The sequence below is a fragment of the Phasianus colchicus genome, chromosome 2 (genome assembly GCF_987193195.1).
Source record: "Phasianus colchicus chromosome 2, bPhaCol1.hap1.1, whole genome shotgun sequence".
Lineage (NCBI taxonomy): Eukaryota > Metazoa > Chordata > Aves > Galliformes > Phasianidae > Phasianus > Phasianus colchicus.
Genome location: NC_143437.1, coordinates 58,960,589 through 58,976,511, shown reverse-complemented (window position 1 = coordinate 58,976,511; position 15,923 = coordinate 58,960,589). Strand labels below are relative to the sequence as shown.

General features: G+C 40.8%; 1 protein-coding gene across 3 annotated transcripts in view; it reads right to left on the bottom strand.

Annotated features, from left to right (window-relative positions):
- ECHDC1 (ethylmalonyl-CoA decarboxylase 1) overlaps positions 1–14,982 on the bottom strand; it is a 40,592-nt gene extending 25,610 nt beyond the window's left edge. Inside the window, exons 1-3 of one of the 3 annotated variants that reach the window (XM_031611334.2) lie at positions 13,789–14,982; positions 4,714–4,935; positions 475–617 (exon numbers count right to left, since the gene is read on the bottom strand). In XM_031611334.2, the coding sequence (XP_031467194.2) occupies positions 475–617; positions 4,714–4,933 (363 nt within the window). In that variant the 5' untranslated portion in view covers positions 4,934–4,935; positions 13,789–14,982. The remainder of the gene's footprint in view (positions 1–474; positions 618–4,713; positions 4,936–13,788) is intronic. The other 2 variants (XM_090135819.1, XM_090135820.1) reach the window with 2 other exon arrangements.
- Between the last annotated feature and the right edge of the window lie 941 nt (positions 14,983–15,923).

Sequence of the window (15,923 nt, the reverse complement as noted above, 5' to 3'; positions counted from 1 at the left end):
GGACAAGAACTGCATCTCTCTTTCTATCCAGGTCGAGACATTCTGCTGACAAAATTGAAATGTTCTTGCAATAGCAGCCATGCTATTCAAATTTGTTTTTGGCCTGAGAATATATGAGAAATTATTACTTCTCCCTGCTTTTGAAGGTGAAGCTACTGAAGGACACTTTTTTATGAGTCCCTTTACCGTCTAATCCATCTAATGTTCTGAGAAACTGAAAAGACTTTTTTTTTTTTTTTTTTAAGAAAAAGCTAAGAAGATGTTAATACAGAAATTCAGGGTTATGAATCCATTACCATAATACTTAAGTTGTGGATTAAACGGGCTGCCAGCATTTTTTCAACCATGAAAAGCTCCATCCTGTGACTTGCATGTACAATTGCAGCATAACCACTGTGTAACACCTCCATTTGAAAGAGACCTCAGAAAACTAGAAAGCTTATTTTTCTCCAAAATCTTTCTACCACTACTTGCCTGGGAATTGGATATTGCTTTGACAGCATTCAAATCAGATCCTGAACAAAAAGTGTTTCCTGCACCACAGATGATAAGGCCTTTGCCATCCTTCCAGTTTTCCAGTTCAGTAACTCTCTCCTGGAGTTCTAGCATCATAGTGCCTGTTACAAGAGGGGAAAAGCAACACTTTTAAAACAAAATGATTATGACCAGCACATTTCACATTACATTTTTCAATATCTACATCAAGTTAACATTAATACAAGAAAGGATTAAAAACACAAAGGAAAGCATCATCTTAAAATCCTGTCTCCCCTCACACAAGCACTGATTATTTTTACTCAGCGATGCACTTGGAATTCTGAAGAGTATTCTGCAATTTGCATTACACTCATCAAAGCAAAACAAAGAAGTGCAAGGAAGTAAACACAAATTGTACTTGATTTATTTTTGTTTGTAATTGCATGAATTCAGGACATCTGAACTTCTTTGTGTTTATTCGGAACAGCTCTTCATTTTAGCACCAGTGCCATTTTACTCTACATATTCAGTTGAAAATGCAATTGCCTGAACTTGCATTGGCAGGCTCTACTTCCAAAGACTTCTGACCACACCTATAGTCTTCATCAACTATATACATAATTTGATCAATTACTGCAACATTCCATGTCTGTAATTCTTTTCACCTTCTCCTGCATAACACTGAAGTGTGAATTAATATTTCATATCTAAAAGAATTCATTCTTCAGCAAGAAAAGCTTTCTCTTCCAGTTACAGATCTCTGTTTTTAATCTGCTTCACATAAACATATGATTAAAACCTGTTCGGTTGTTGCTGACTGACCAACTAGTGAGGACAACTTTCCCAATCTCTATCACACAGCTAATTAAATTATTACTCCCTCACCAGCTTTCCTGTCTAGAACCCAAAAGGGTTCTCTACAGGCCACAGTTCTTCCTGACACAGATTTCTATACTCACGTTTCTAGAGCTAGTCCCAGACAGCAGCATCTTGGAATCACAGAAGCACAGAATCGTTCAGGTTGGAAGAGACCTTAAAGCCCCCTGCCATGGGCAGGGCTGCCACCCATCAAACCAGGTTGCCAAGGACCTCATCCAGCCTGGCCTTGAACACCTCCAGGGATGGGGCACCACAGTTTCTCTGGGCAACCTGTTCCAGAGACTCACCACTCTCATATTAGAAAACTTCTTCCTAATGTTAAATCTAAATCACCCTCTTTTACTTTAAAACCATAACCCCATTTCCTATCCTCCGTACCAACGGAATTTACAAGAAGCTACAAGATTTTTCTCTTTGAACATGTGTGAATCTCATCCACACTCAAGGCAAAAATACTTACAGAAACTAATTTCAAAAAACAGACTACATACATACAGGCTGATGATACTCTAAGCACCACTCTTCTTAGACAAAGATGTAAGTGGACAGGACTATCTTTTTCAGATATAAACATGCCTAACATTAATATCTCAAGTAATCTTTCCCTTTCTTCTAGAACTCTTGGGTTTTTTGACCCAATGTTTGCACGTATTGATCTTTTCTTGCCCTAAAATGGCCTGATAGCATCCATCCTCATGTGGAAGATTCTTTCTTCCTGCTTGTTTTCCTTGCAGCTCCTTACAAAGGAAGCACATTAGCACCAGGGCAAGAATACTCCGTAAGGGACATCCACCTTAGTCTTGCTACTTTTTGAAAACATTTAAGTGGACATTAAATATTCTTTAAATAGGTGTGTATCAATCCCCTGGATTTATCTTTTTGCATATAACTCAAGCTTTCTTACAATAAAGTTATTTTGACTGACATAAATTCTTTGCCAAAGTCAAGATACAGCACAATCATTGTTTCTGATGCTCTTAATAATCAGAGCAGTAAGCTACTGAGTCTTTCCACAGAGTATTATGAGTCAAACATCTAGTTTTTTCAGTTAACACGGAAAAATTGAATATACAAAAAAAGAATTGTATCAGGCAGGTGCATCCAATAGCAGGGGAGACTAAAGAAGAAGGTCAGCAACTGCTTCCCCTCCAGGGAGATGACCTCTTCCATTACTGTGTACACTGACAACTACTATTATTTCTATTACTTCACCAACAGACACTGCCAAGTTTATTTGATTCAATGTGTGAGGACACAATACCAAAGAAAATATTCATTCTGCCAGTCTTAGTCCTTCATTATGTGATACTAGTAAGTTTATCCTCCTCACAGCACTAAATCTAATTAGAATAAATCACTTGTTTGCATTTTAATTATAATCTAACAATAAATACTTTGAATTTATTTTCTAGAATTGATTTCATCACCATTACTATCTAATTCATGCAGACTACCTTCCTTCTATCTTAAATAAAGTTCAACTTCAGTTCAGAAAGAAGTTGGTTCCACTGCTGAAATTGGTTCCACTAGGCTTTAACTGACAGTATTAACACTTGTTTCCAACACTTGTTCCAAAGGAACACTAGTTCCATTTCAAACAGGTAGCTATCAGATTCTAATTAAGAAGAGAAAAAAGGCATAACAACCTCCACACTGCCCATTAGCAATTTGCCATAATTTTGTTCTATTTTCAGTTCAATGTGTTGCTCAAGCTTGAAATAAACATAATTCTCCTTTGAGATAAAAAGCTGCTGTGTAAAATAAATGCCTGGCAAATAGGATTTCTCTCAAGAGTTTAACGATGTTTTGCATCTTTCTAAAGGAAGCATACATGTATCATGAATTCACATCTGCCATTTTCAAGAAGCTCTGAGACACAGCATCAACAGTATTTCATTTAGGTACTGTATTTTGCAGGCTGGCAAATGAAGACAGCTAGGTCTTATTGGGGCAATTTAAGGTTTGCTCATCCTATTCCTTTTCATACTTCTCCTGAAGAGTATTACTCAGTATACAGCAAACTGAAAATGATAAATTGCTTAGTAGTTCCTCAGTATCTACAGCTTACAGACAGTAATGTTTAAATGAAATGAAGAGCAGTGTACGTTAGTAGGCCATATCATCATTTGCAGTGTCCAAGGGGCCAGTATGACTTTGCTTCTACACTCTCAGCTGTAACAGCAAAAATCTCTGGCAGAGATGCACAGTCGAAAGAAGCAGTAATCTCCTAAACCACCAGAGTTGAGATCTCCCAGAGCAAATTTCTGTGGCTATTACCTAGCAAGATGAAGTACTGCTCTCTAAAAGGTTTTACATACTATGATAAAAACAGTACTGCCTGGTCCCAGGTTCGTTTTCTAAACTATTTATTTCCTCCTGGGTTTTTATAACTTCTTGATAGCCACTAGACCATATATATAAGCTATTGATGTATACTAATAATTTATTTTCATGGCAATCATATGAAGAGAGATTACATTACAGAACACTAACTGAGATTTCTACATATCACTTCTGAGACTCTCATGTCAAGCAAGCAGAAAACAAAGAACACAGTTTTAAGTTAAGTTTAGTCTAAGCAACATGCCTTATATCACACCTGATCTCCACAGCGCTGGAATTTTTGTCTCTTTCGATTGCCACTTATTTCTCAGGCCCCTTTCAGCTACCACAACAAGTAAGCTATGAACACACAGCCCACAGTCTGTGCCTTGCACAGATCTATTTTAAGTCAAAAATAAGAAAAAAACCTGTAGAAAAAGAGCAAACAGTGTAATTGTGATTGTATAATAACATGCATGCTGACAGGGAGTTATTCAGAGGGACAATCTCCATACTAGTTCTTTTAGCTGCATTTTCTCAAATTAGACAATGATTTTATAGAAGAGCTTTTAAGAAGAAACAAAAGAGTAACTGCAGAGATATCTAGGTGAATTACCACAGACTGCAGAAGCCTAAGTGAGAGATAAAATTTTAGGTAAAAAACAACAGTCCAATCTTGTCCTTTCTACATCATCTACAAATAAATCTACATCATTTCTTCCTTTCTCTGTAAAAATACCTTATGTTTCTAAAGCAGCAGAGGCAAAATGAAATGAGAAATAAGAAAGAGCACAGCAACAGAATCATCTCCATTGAAAAAAAAGAGAAGTAGATTCTGTCAGACATTTCTTGTGTCACTGGGAACTTCTTATATTTATGATGCACAGGACAAAGCTTCCACACAGAACCATGGATGTTTACTATACCTCTGGTTAAAAAAAAATCAAACATTTCTTCTTTTACCTAAAGAATGGTAAGATACAGCTTTTCACCTTGTTTATGCAAATACCAGCATCCTCATCAATTGATTAATACCTGTGAAGGCATTCATTAGCCGGGAGTTGTTCAAGGTAAGTATTCCAATGCCACTGTGTTCTTTGGAAAGGTTCACAGATCCACCAGCAAACTGCTGAAGTTTCTTCTTTATCAATTCTTCGTCATACTCATGTGCACCATTATACAGCAGTGCCCTTCTCTGCTGTAGTATCTTTCCCTTTGTAGTCTGAAATAAGTTTTTCCATAGGAAAACTGCCATTTCTGGAAAGAAACATTAAAAAAATAATAATAATCTTCCTTTGAGATCCAATTCAGTCCTCTACAGAAGGAGAAGTAACACAGCAGAACCTAATATCAAAGTGATGCCATCACAGGGGTCTACAGAAATTGACTGAAAGACAGCACTCACAAAATTCTTAACTGGAATCTACTCCCACAAAGTTAACAGTTGAACGTTATGCAGTGATTTCAGCAGTTAAGACAGAAATTAGCATCTTTTAAAATCTCTTCTTATAAAAATTATCCAAAACACGTTTCAATGCAGAACATGGAAGAGGCTCAAGAAATGCAGTAAAATACTTGTATATTCCATTAGACCAGCTTACTCTACAGCAATGTTTCAGCTCCTTCCGTTGCCAAAACAAACCAGCCAACTAAAACAAAATGAAAAAAACACATCTGCGTTGGAGGAGAAATCCTACCAAATCCTCTAGTTTTCAGGAGGTGCATCTCCAGTTTGTCTACAAGCAACGATTACTGCAGTACTTTCCCAGGTTAATTACTTGCAGAACACAAAAATTAAAAACTGAAAACTTTTCCTTGAATTCAGTTCCCTGTAGCCTAATTCCATTAATACATTTGTCATGTTCCACCCAACTTGTAATACTGCCGAGGCCCTGGTAGCCTTAAGTTTTTCCATAGTCATTACAGTAGGTTGTTCCTCTTTGAATTGATCTCACTTCAACACTGAGCACCAGAATCAAAGGAGTATCCCAAAGGAGGAACTGTACAACAGCATTATGAACTGAGCATAGCTCTTGCTTCCTACACAGCTACATAACATTGGTAGTCTGTTTGTATGTACCAGCACATCAATGGCATATTTCTCCATTATCTCCACTCTAGTAAGAAACCACACAGAATCACAGAATAGCTCAGGTTGGAAAAGACCATATAGATCATCAAGCCCAACAGCAAGTTAACCAGCAACTGCCTTAACAATAACAACTCACTGCTAAATCTTATCTCCAAGCACCACATCCAAATGGTTTTTAAACACATTCAGGCATGGTGACTCAACCACCTCCCTGGGGAGCCTATTCCAGTGCTTAACAACCCTTTCTGTAAAGTTATTCCTGATATCCAACCTAAACCTCTCCTGGTCCCCTCATCCTGTCACCAGTGAGAAGAGACCAACCGCGCTCTCACTGTGAGCACCTTTCAGTTATTAGAAGAAAGCGATAAGGTCTCCCCTCAGCCTCCTTTTCCCCAGACTAAACAGCCCCAGCTCCTTCAGTTGCTCCTCACAGGGCACATTCTCCAAGCCCTTCACAAGCCTTGTTGTCCTCCTCTGGACCTGCTCCAGCACCTTAATGTCCTTTCTGTACTGAAATGCTCAAAACTGAACACAGTACTCAAGGTGAGGCCTCACCAATGCTGAGTACAGGGGCAGGATTGCTTCCCTAGTCCTCCTCACCACACCATTCCTGATACAAGCCAGGATGCCATTTGCTTTCTTGGCCACCTGGGCACACTGCTGGCTCATATTCAGCTGACTGTCCATCAGTACACCAAGGTACCTTTCCGTCAGGCAGTTTTCCAGCCACTCCTCCCCAAGCCTGTAGGGTTGCCTGGGGTTGTTGTGACCAAACAGACAAGTTTGGTCCTGACACTTAGCCCTATTGAAACTCATAGTTTACCTTGGCCCATCGATCCAGTCTATCCAGGTCTCTCTGTAGTGCCTTTCTGCCCTCTTGCAGATCAACACCCCCTCCCAACTTGGTGCTATCTGCAAACTTACTGAGGGTGCACTCAATCCCTTCATCAAGATCATTAAGAAAGATGTTAAATAGAAGCGATCCCAGTACTGAGCCCTGGGGGAAACCTCTTGTGACCAGCCACCAACTGCATTTAACTGCACTGACCACAACTGTTTGGGCCCAGCCATCCAAACATCCAGCCAGTGTTTCAACCAGAGGAGCATACGCCCATCCAAACCATGGGCAGCCAGCTTCTCCACTAGAATGTTATGGGGGAAAGTGTCAAAGGCCTTACTGAAGTCCAGGTAGACCACATCAACAGCCTCACCTTCATCCACTAAGCGGGTCACCTTGACACAGAATGAAATCAGATCTGTCAGACAGGATCTACCATTCATGAACATGTACAGCAGGAAATAAAAAGGAAGTCATAAAGCATTATTCTTGATGTTGGAAAAAGTGATTTACAAGCGATTTGAAAAAAGCTGGGTAAGTTCTGAATTGAAGAGTTGGTCTGAAAAAGAAAGCGTGGTCTTAGAAACCACTCAGAGCAGGAAGTAAAAGAACAGGACACATAGAAAAGGCTTGATGTATTGCTAGACTAGCCCCATCTTTATTTCTGGTCCCTTTTTAATTCATACAACTGTTCACAAAATGTGGTGAATGTTCAATTTTTGGAGAACAAGGAAAAGACCTCCTCTGACAGTCATATTTGGCAGAAACAAGATTCTTCCAGAAATGGCAAGTGGCCCCTGTCAATTTTAAGGTGAACCAAAGCAAAAATAGAGATGAAATTTGGTGAAAGATATATTCTATTCTGTGCCCAGGTCACTTCATAGCTAATAATAGACTAAAATTGTTGAGAACATTATTATATATATGTAAGAGCAAATACATGCTAAATACACACATTTAATTTAATATTTTACAATGAAAGAAGAAAACAATCCAGTTAGGTGCACAACTAGCTTGTATCACTGGATACTAAAATGGGAAAATGCTTCTGTTGGGGCAAATATAATCCCCATTTAAACAGAGCAGGAGTCTGCACAACAGCCACGTAACAGAATGCAAAACAGCATATGTCATATGGGGAACATTCAAAGAGAGTCACCTATGCCAACAGATTCATACTGGTTCTGCCATATTGCCGTCTCACAAACATGCTGGTAAGGCCTATACAAAGCCATATATTATAACATCATATACATGGGAGTAGGTAAAGGAATCATTGCTTAACATCTGATAAGACACTCTGAAGTCTCAACTAAGTTCCTTATGAAATTCAGGGTTTTAATTTGTCATGATCAACTTCTGCATACTCATGTATAAGCTAATAAAAATGTATATAAAGCTAATTAAAATGTAATAAAAATCTGATTGAATACAAGATGAATTATTCCACAAATAAGATCAACCTCCTGCTCTATATCCACGCACATTCAAAATATCTCCAACACCTCAGCCATCACTTACACAGCTTCTAAAATTGCTTCTTTAAAATTTTTATTTAAGAGTAAAAACAGGTTACCAAAGCCAATTTCTGAGCCACATTTTTCTTTTTATGTTCAGGCTCTCAGGAGAGAAACAGCCTTCCATGTTCTCATTTATTTTACATAGCAAGGTGCTAGAACAGTAAATAAATAAATAAATAAAGTACGTAAGGGAATAACGTGACAAGCTCCATTAATTCCCTCAGCTTTGATTTATGGCAATCCTCATAAAGCACTGAAAATAAAGCGTTTCTGTAAAACTTCATTCTTCAGCATATGCATTCATACAATAAAACTCCCACTCAGCTACTAGTTTTTGCACCAGAGAGAACAAACACTAAGAACAGGGATGGGCGCAGGCTCCTGCTGCAAACTGTAGTTTGTACTATATGCTTGACTCAACACAAAGCAATTAGTTTCCAATTTTAATGAACACAAATCTTCCCCAACCCTCTAAAGAGCAAAGACTAGAATTAATTATTTGGGAAACCACTATGATTGGCTTAAAACAACAACAAAAATAGAAAAAAAAATTAAAAAGGTGAAAAAAATCAGTACTTAACATAAGTCGCTGGCAATTCACAATTGTTTGATCACTTTTATACTACCTAGACTTTACATGTCAAAAAAGGTACAAAGCAAAGCAGACTTAAGATATGGAAATTTTATTCCACCAAAAAAATAACAAGTCTGTCATTTTTAACTGTGTGGTTATATGCATTAACAGCTCTTTAATATTATCACTATGGTAATAAAGAGCATCAGCAAGTGCCAGATTAAAAAACAAATTAAACATCACTGCGTGCTGATCATGACTCATGATTAATGACTCATGCAAGGTATTATCACTGAATTATTCTTTTTAAATCCATCTCTTACAGCACTGGGCAGTACCCACTACTTTTCTAATAAATACTGGATTATTTTAACTGCTCAGTCTGAGAAAGCTAATCACCCAGGAAAAGCGTGATATTTATGCTTCAATGCTCTCAAACTAAAGGAATTTCTGCTGATCTCTGATAAACAACATTCAAAATTGCACTAAGTAGGACATGCTCGCAATCCACAACGTGACTCAAATGGACTTTCTGTAGTGCAAATGAAGGAGCGCGAGGGCAAATCATACTAACCAGCACAAAGCCACGGGACGTGACAAGATATATTTATTAGACTGAAGTTTTCAGTTTAATATAATTGTGTATTTAGATACATTTACAGATATGAAGTCTTTGTCTTATTTTAGAAAGACAGGCATGCTATATCCATTAACATCTGCAACACACACAATTTATGCATGATTTTATAACGATCAACTTTTTGATAATACGGACAATTATCGATTTTCTGTTTGTAAAAACTGCTAGAGTTTTAACATATCAACAGTAACAATGAACAGACAAGCCACCAGAGTGGATATCAAGAGTTATACGTTCCACAACCTGCAACTACATCAGTAACCAGTTGTTGTATCTGTCACATAATGCAACAGCTTAAATCCCAGATAGTACTTGAATCATTTTTAATGCACTTATCCATGGACTGGAAGAGCATGGATTAATACAAACACATGCTGAAAGTCAACAACTCAGCACTGTAGAAATGATACACAAGTACAGGAGCAATACATGCATACAGAGACATGCACTTTCTATTTTTTGTGCAGTATTTATTTTATATATATATATATATATATGTAAATATATATTTTATATAAATATATTATATATATATATATATATATATCTCTCTCAGAGGCCTTTTGAAAACCTCTGGTAACTGCTTAGTTAAAATACAGCTCTCATTATGTTAATTAAAAAAAATATTACCATAAGTAAAAAAATATTACCATAAGTAAACCATAAACATTCCCTAATTGATTAGATTCACTGAGAAAATAATAAACCTCAAGATTCAAGCAAGTATTTTTGCCCTACAAAATGCCATTAATCTCTTCCAATAGCCAGTTTTTCTCTAAAAACACACTACCTCAAATAGCAACCTCAGTCAGCACTGCCAGCTGCAATTTCCAGAGAGTATAAACTTGGCTGGCCAAGCAGCAGGTTTAGATGGGCATAACATCTTCATCAGTGACCTGATTAAGAGATAGAATGCACCCTCATCAATTTTGCTGAGGGTACAAAGCTGGAAGGAGTAGCTGATACACCAGAAGACTGTGCTGTCATACAGCGAGACGTGGACAGATTGGAGGGATGGGAGGAAAAAAACCTGATGAGGTTCAACAGGGGTAGTGCAGAGTCTTACACCTGGAAAGGAATAACTACATGCATCAGTACGGGTGAGGGGCTGGCCTGCTGGAAAGAAGCTCTGCAGAGAAGGACCTGGGTGTCCTTGTGGACAACACGTTGGCCATGAACCAGCAGTGTGCCCTTGTGGCCATGAAGCCAATGGTTTCCTGAAGTGCATTAGGCAGAGCGTGGCCAGACAGCCAAGGGAGGTGATCCATCCCCCTCTACTCTGCCCTGGTGAGGCCACATCTGGAGTACTGTGTCCAGTTCTGGGTTCCCCAATTCAAGACAGGGAACTTCAGAGAGTCCAGCAGAGGGCCACACAGATGATGAGGGGCCTGGAGCACTTCTCTTATGAGGAGAGGCTGAGAGACCTGGGACTGTTCAGCCTGGAGAGAAGACTAAGGGGGAATCGTATCATTGCTTGTAAACATCTAAGGATGGGAGTCATGTGGATGGGGCCAGGCTCTTTTCGGTGGTACCCAGCAACAGAACAAGGGGCAATGGGCACAAACTGGCACACAGGAAGAATACAAGGCATAACTTTCCTGGGACTGTGACAGAGCACTGGACTGGTACAGGCTCCCCTGTGAGGGCGACAGAGGCTGTGGAGTGTTTTTTGCTGATATTCAAAATCACCTGGATGGTTTCCTATGTAACCTGCTGTAGGGAACCTGCTTTAAAAGAGTTGGATCAGATGATTTCTGGAGGTCCCCTTCCAACCCCTACGATCCTGTGAACTAAGACAAACCAGAGAACTGGATGTGGGGAGCCCAGATGAAAACTTGAGCTGCATGCATCATAGAGCAGCTACACAAAAATAATAGGCAAATTAAAATATTCAAGCAGGGGAAACTCCTAAACACTCAAAAATAGTGCCTGAATTACTGACACAAATAAGGAAAAAAGAAAACGGGGAGAAAGTATGTGGAGATGTGTTTTCACCATGCAGAATTTACCTGTGGGAGACCAGAGAAATAAAGACATCCATTCTTGGGGGCAGGAGATGATAGGTATGAAATGCAGACACAGACCCATGTGTCATCTGCAAAAGGACATCAGCTGAATTTTTTGTCTTGGATAAAGGTATCCTGAGATAAAGTATAGCAGAAAAGAAAGGGATATAACGTACAAAGTCCACAAAAGAAATCTAAAGAGAAAGAAAATATTTAAACAGCATAACAAAAGAGCACTTGGCACTTATGTGACACTGCCAAACACTTGAAAGGCAGCTGACAGTTCAAGAAGCACAGACCTTGACAAAGACCTCCAAGAGCTGTAATTTCAGTGACAAGCACAGAATTGTAAAGAAAGGGCATGTAGAAAGAGATAGAAGAGGTAAACTGAAGATGATTGTGAGATGACTCATGGCTCAACATGCACATGTGTCACCAGACAGTGTGGAAGGTATCTATCTGTACCAGGGTGCAGTGAGTGTGACTGCTGGATGCTCCACCAGCTCCCCACAGTGACTGGGTAACAAATGAAAATAAGTGGTGACCCAGTGCTGAGGACCAGCATGATGGCCTCTACAGCATGAAAGCAGGCAAAAGAGCAAGAGTAAAGGAAAAATATAACCAAAGCGAGACAGTAGTTCACTTGTACAAAAAGAGTGATAATCATAAACATCAGCCATCTGAAATCAGGGATAGTGGTTGGTGAGTGTTGGGGGGAAAAAAAAGGGGGAAGCATCCAATGCTGGAATTCAGAAACTGCTAGATTCAAGACCGTCAGCATAGATAAAAATCAAAACAAGGGCATGGGCCTGATAGTGAAGAGAGGTCAGAGAACCCTGGCTTTAGATGCAAGAGAGGTGAAGGTGGAATGTATCAGGCCAGCACTGGCTGAACAGGCCACTATTCCAACTGTTGTCACAACCCCTCACCTGAGTCCCTGTCTACCTCATCTGCACATACACCACGCTTCTTCAGCAGTGGGTGGTCAGGTTTACTTGGACACCTCACCTGACAGGTTCTTCCCATTCCAATAACTAGCAGCTGAGGCAAGCTGAAGATCCTTAAGGAGCTTTGCAATTCCTATAAGAATGGAGTTTAGAAATAGTCTACAAAAGATGGGCTTTTTTAGCCATTATAATACCACTGAGAAAAAAAACAGTGGATTTAGGTCTCCCAGTTTCCCCATGTCAGCCATAAAAACAATGTTTATATTTCCAGAAGCTGGGAGAACAAGTGAGATGACCAAACTAACTGAAGTTACTTCAAATCATGTACACAAAATACATTTTGGAAAAAGCCTCTTAACATCACAAGTTAAATTGTCTATGGTTTCAGTTTTAGTCTGGCTTACCCTTTATACCCGTTTTCTTTTACATGATCTCTTATTATTTTTTCCTTCTGCCTCTTTTTCCCCTTGTTTTTCCCTTATTACTGAACAATTTTGGGTATGACAAGTTATGTGATTTTCAAGTTATCTGTTCTCTGCTTAGCATTATATTTTTAATGGTCCCTGCAGGCTAAGGTTTAGACTTGAATTGTCTCTCCGTTCCTAAGCAATTTCTCTTTTAATCAGGTTTCAATTACTTTTAAGATTTAGTAAACCAATCACACTTATCTGAGGTTCAGTGAAAAATAATGGCCTTCAAGGATAGGAAACAGCTGGTAAAAGAAGCCCTTCAATAAAGTACATGCTACTACATGATAGCACTCGGGTTTGTTCACAAGATAAGTACATGGACTGAATTTCATAGTAGAGAGTGAGAGCAAGAACCCCTCACCTTCTGCAGATGCTATATTTCTAATGTCTTGATGTGAAGAGGTTCTATTTGCCTCTGTTAGCAAAGGACCCCACATAGCACTGTCAGAACCCAGGTTTCAAGTTCACACAAAGCTCAAAGTCCACTGGCGAGCTCTGGACACCACTAGATGAACAGAAACTACTGCATGCAGGTTTTCAGTCACCAAACCCTAAACCATAAAAAGCATGAAGGTGAATTAATTCTAACTGCAAACCACTGCAGCACTTCAGCTGGTCAAAGCAAGCATTTTTGGTGCAGATGCTTTTCTTCCATAAAACAGCAAAGGGAGGGAAGGAAGCCCTGCACCCCAGCTCCATGCCGAGCAGAGCCGGAGGAGCGGCAGCTCCTTGCAGAATAACACTAGAGATCTCCAGTGAAGCTGAGCAAGCGGCGGGATCCCCAGCCCCGACCAGCACAGAGAGATCAGGCAGACGCCGCCCGCCGCGCGGACCGGCCCACTAACGAGGAGCGCACCCGGCCTGCGCCCAGCCCCCTTCCGCCCGGCCCGCCGCTCGGCTGCGGCGCCGCTGGGAGCTGCTCCTCCCGCACGGCCGGCCCCAGCAGCGGCCCCGAGCCCGGCACCCCGCGGAGCACCGCTCGCCCCACAACCCCGGGCTGCCCGAGAAGAGGCGGGCACTGACCTGCCCGCGGCACGGCACGATACGGCCCCACCGCTCCCCTCCCTCTGCCGGACGGGCGGGTGGTGCTGCGGTGAATGCGGCCCCGCCGGGAACCGGCGCCGCGCCCTAAGAGCCCGCAACGCAGAACCGCGAGCTGCTGCGCTGCGGCGGGTATCAGGGCAGCCCCCTGCGGGAGATAATGGCGGCGGACGGGCAATGGGCAGGGCAGGTTGTGTGCCGGGCTCTGGGTGACACCGCTGAAGGGCGGCCCCGGCTCGGTGGAGTCAGCCCGCGGAGCTCCTGTAATGGGAGAAGCGCAGTGAGCTCCCCTCTGGGGGAAGCAAACCCAGGAACGTAAATGGAGGTTCCAGCACAGATGGGGTGCGTTCAAAGCGATATGCAGATGCCAGCCGGCCTTTATTGCTAATATGCATGTGTGAGATGACTCACTTGTTTGTAGCGTGGATGAAAAAAATACGCTGGGAAATGCTTCTCCACCTTTATTAAAGCTGTTTTTCAACCGAACTGTCAATACAAATGTCCTGTAGTTGGTCTAGTTGATTAAATATTATGATTAAACATGCAAAGTATTTCAGTTAGTCATACATTTAGAAGAAACAAAATCTTTGCAATCTAAACAGATAGATACTTTTAATTTTCCATTGTTAAGAGAATCCTGTAGGAATATGAAATACTCCAGTCCTGAGTGGCAATATCTTCATAAAACAGAGGGATTCATTTCCTTGTTACAGCATTCCCAGTACGCAAATAATGCCCCAGGCAAGCTTGTCTCTTCATTCAGTGTAAAGATTTTTTCCTCTCCTATTCGTGAAGATTTTTCCAGCAGGATTCGGTACTGCATTTCTTTCTGATAATCCTCAGTCTCAAATTAGACATCTGTGGGAAGAAAGCAGCCCTCAGCATACCCTCCTACAAAGCCTTCTCCCCCTGGGTGAAGCAATGCCCAGGCTGTCCTGAGGAAGGCAGAGCAGTGCCTGGAAGGAAGCTGGTTTTCTAGGGAACATATTGCCACCTAGCAGAAGAGAGGAGCGCAAGCCTGACCTTAATTTTCATAGTTTGTCTCATTCTTGTATATTGTCGTGATTGGAAAAGGATATGTTACGACTGTGGAATGAAGACTGTAGAAACACGGACAAAAGATTCTCTTTTGATCGCTTACATGTTGAAAATTCCACCAGCAGGACAGTGACACTTGTTCCTGCATGCTTTGTTGTGCAATAAGAAAAAAAACAAACAAACAAACAAAAGAAGAGAGAGGAAAGAAAGAAAAACAATCCTGCAAACAGTTTCTCATTCTTACTCAAAAAATCCCACTAATTTTGGAGACGCTGTCTCCTTGTATTGCTAAACTGTAGGAAAGTCAGGTCATCATCTGAATTATTGAGTGTGTTCTTGTTTCCCATCACTGACCCCGACACGACTGCATTATAGCTGATGGCTGTGTACTGGCTGAAAGAACAAAGCCTCGCTCTTAGACTCAAGGCTGTCAGACTGAAATATTGAATTCCGATATATGCAGAGCTCCATGGAACTATTTTTACAGGCTCCTTTCAGAGTCATTGAACAAACCAATGACATCTCAGGAATTATTAGATACTAACCAACACAGGACCCCATGGTCAATTCTTAAATAGTCCCTTGCCTGTAACGTTTGGGATGAAAACATCATCAACTTTGTTTGGTAGAATAAAAGGCTGATGGCCTAGCACGCACTTCAAAAAGTAGATCAACAAAAATAGCTTGGGTACGTGCATTGTATTTTGCAAAGCTTTCTCAAATTTGAATTTCTAAGTCCGAAATCATGATACTCTGTTTCTCCTTGCTGATCAGCTGCCCAACCCTGGAGGCTCCCAAATCCCATTGGTGCCTGACTGCCTCAGTTCACATTGAGAGTTTATATCAGGCTGACTAACGAGATTGCCACCCCAGCTGTCTCTCCTGTCCCCACCGCAGATCTCTGAAATACCCCTGAGCTGTCGTAGCTTTCTAAATGCAGCTCTGCATGCCAAGTTAAATTTGGTTTGATTTTGTTGGATCAGGGCTGGTTGGAGGCAGCACAGTCACTGTGCATACCTCAGGACTGTAACCTTATCAGTCACTTGTGTGTCAGCCTGTCCCTGCCATGAACCAAAGCC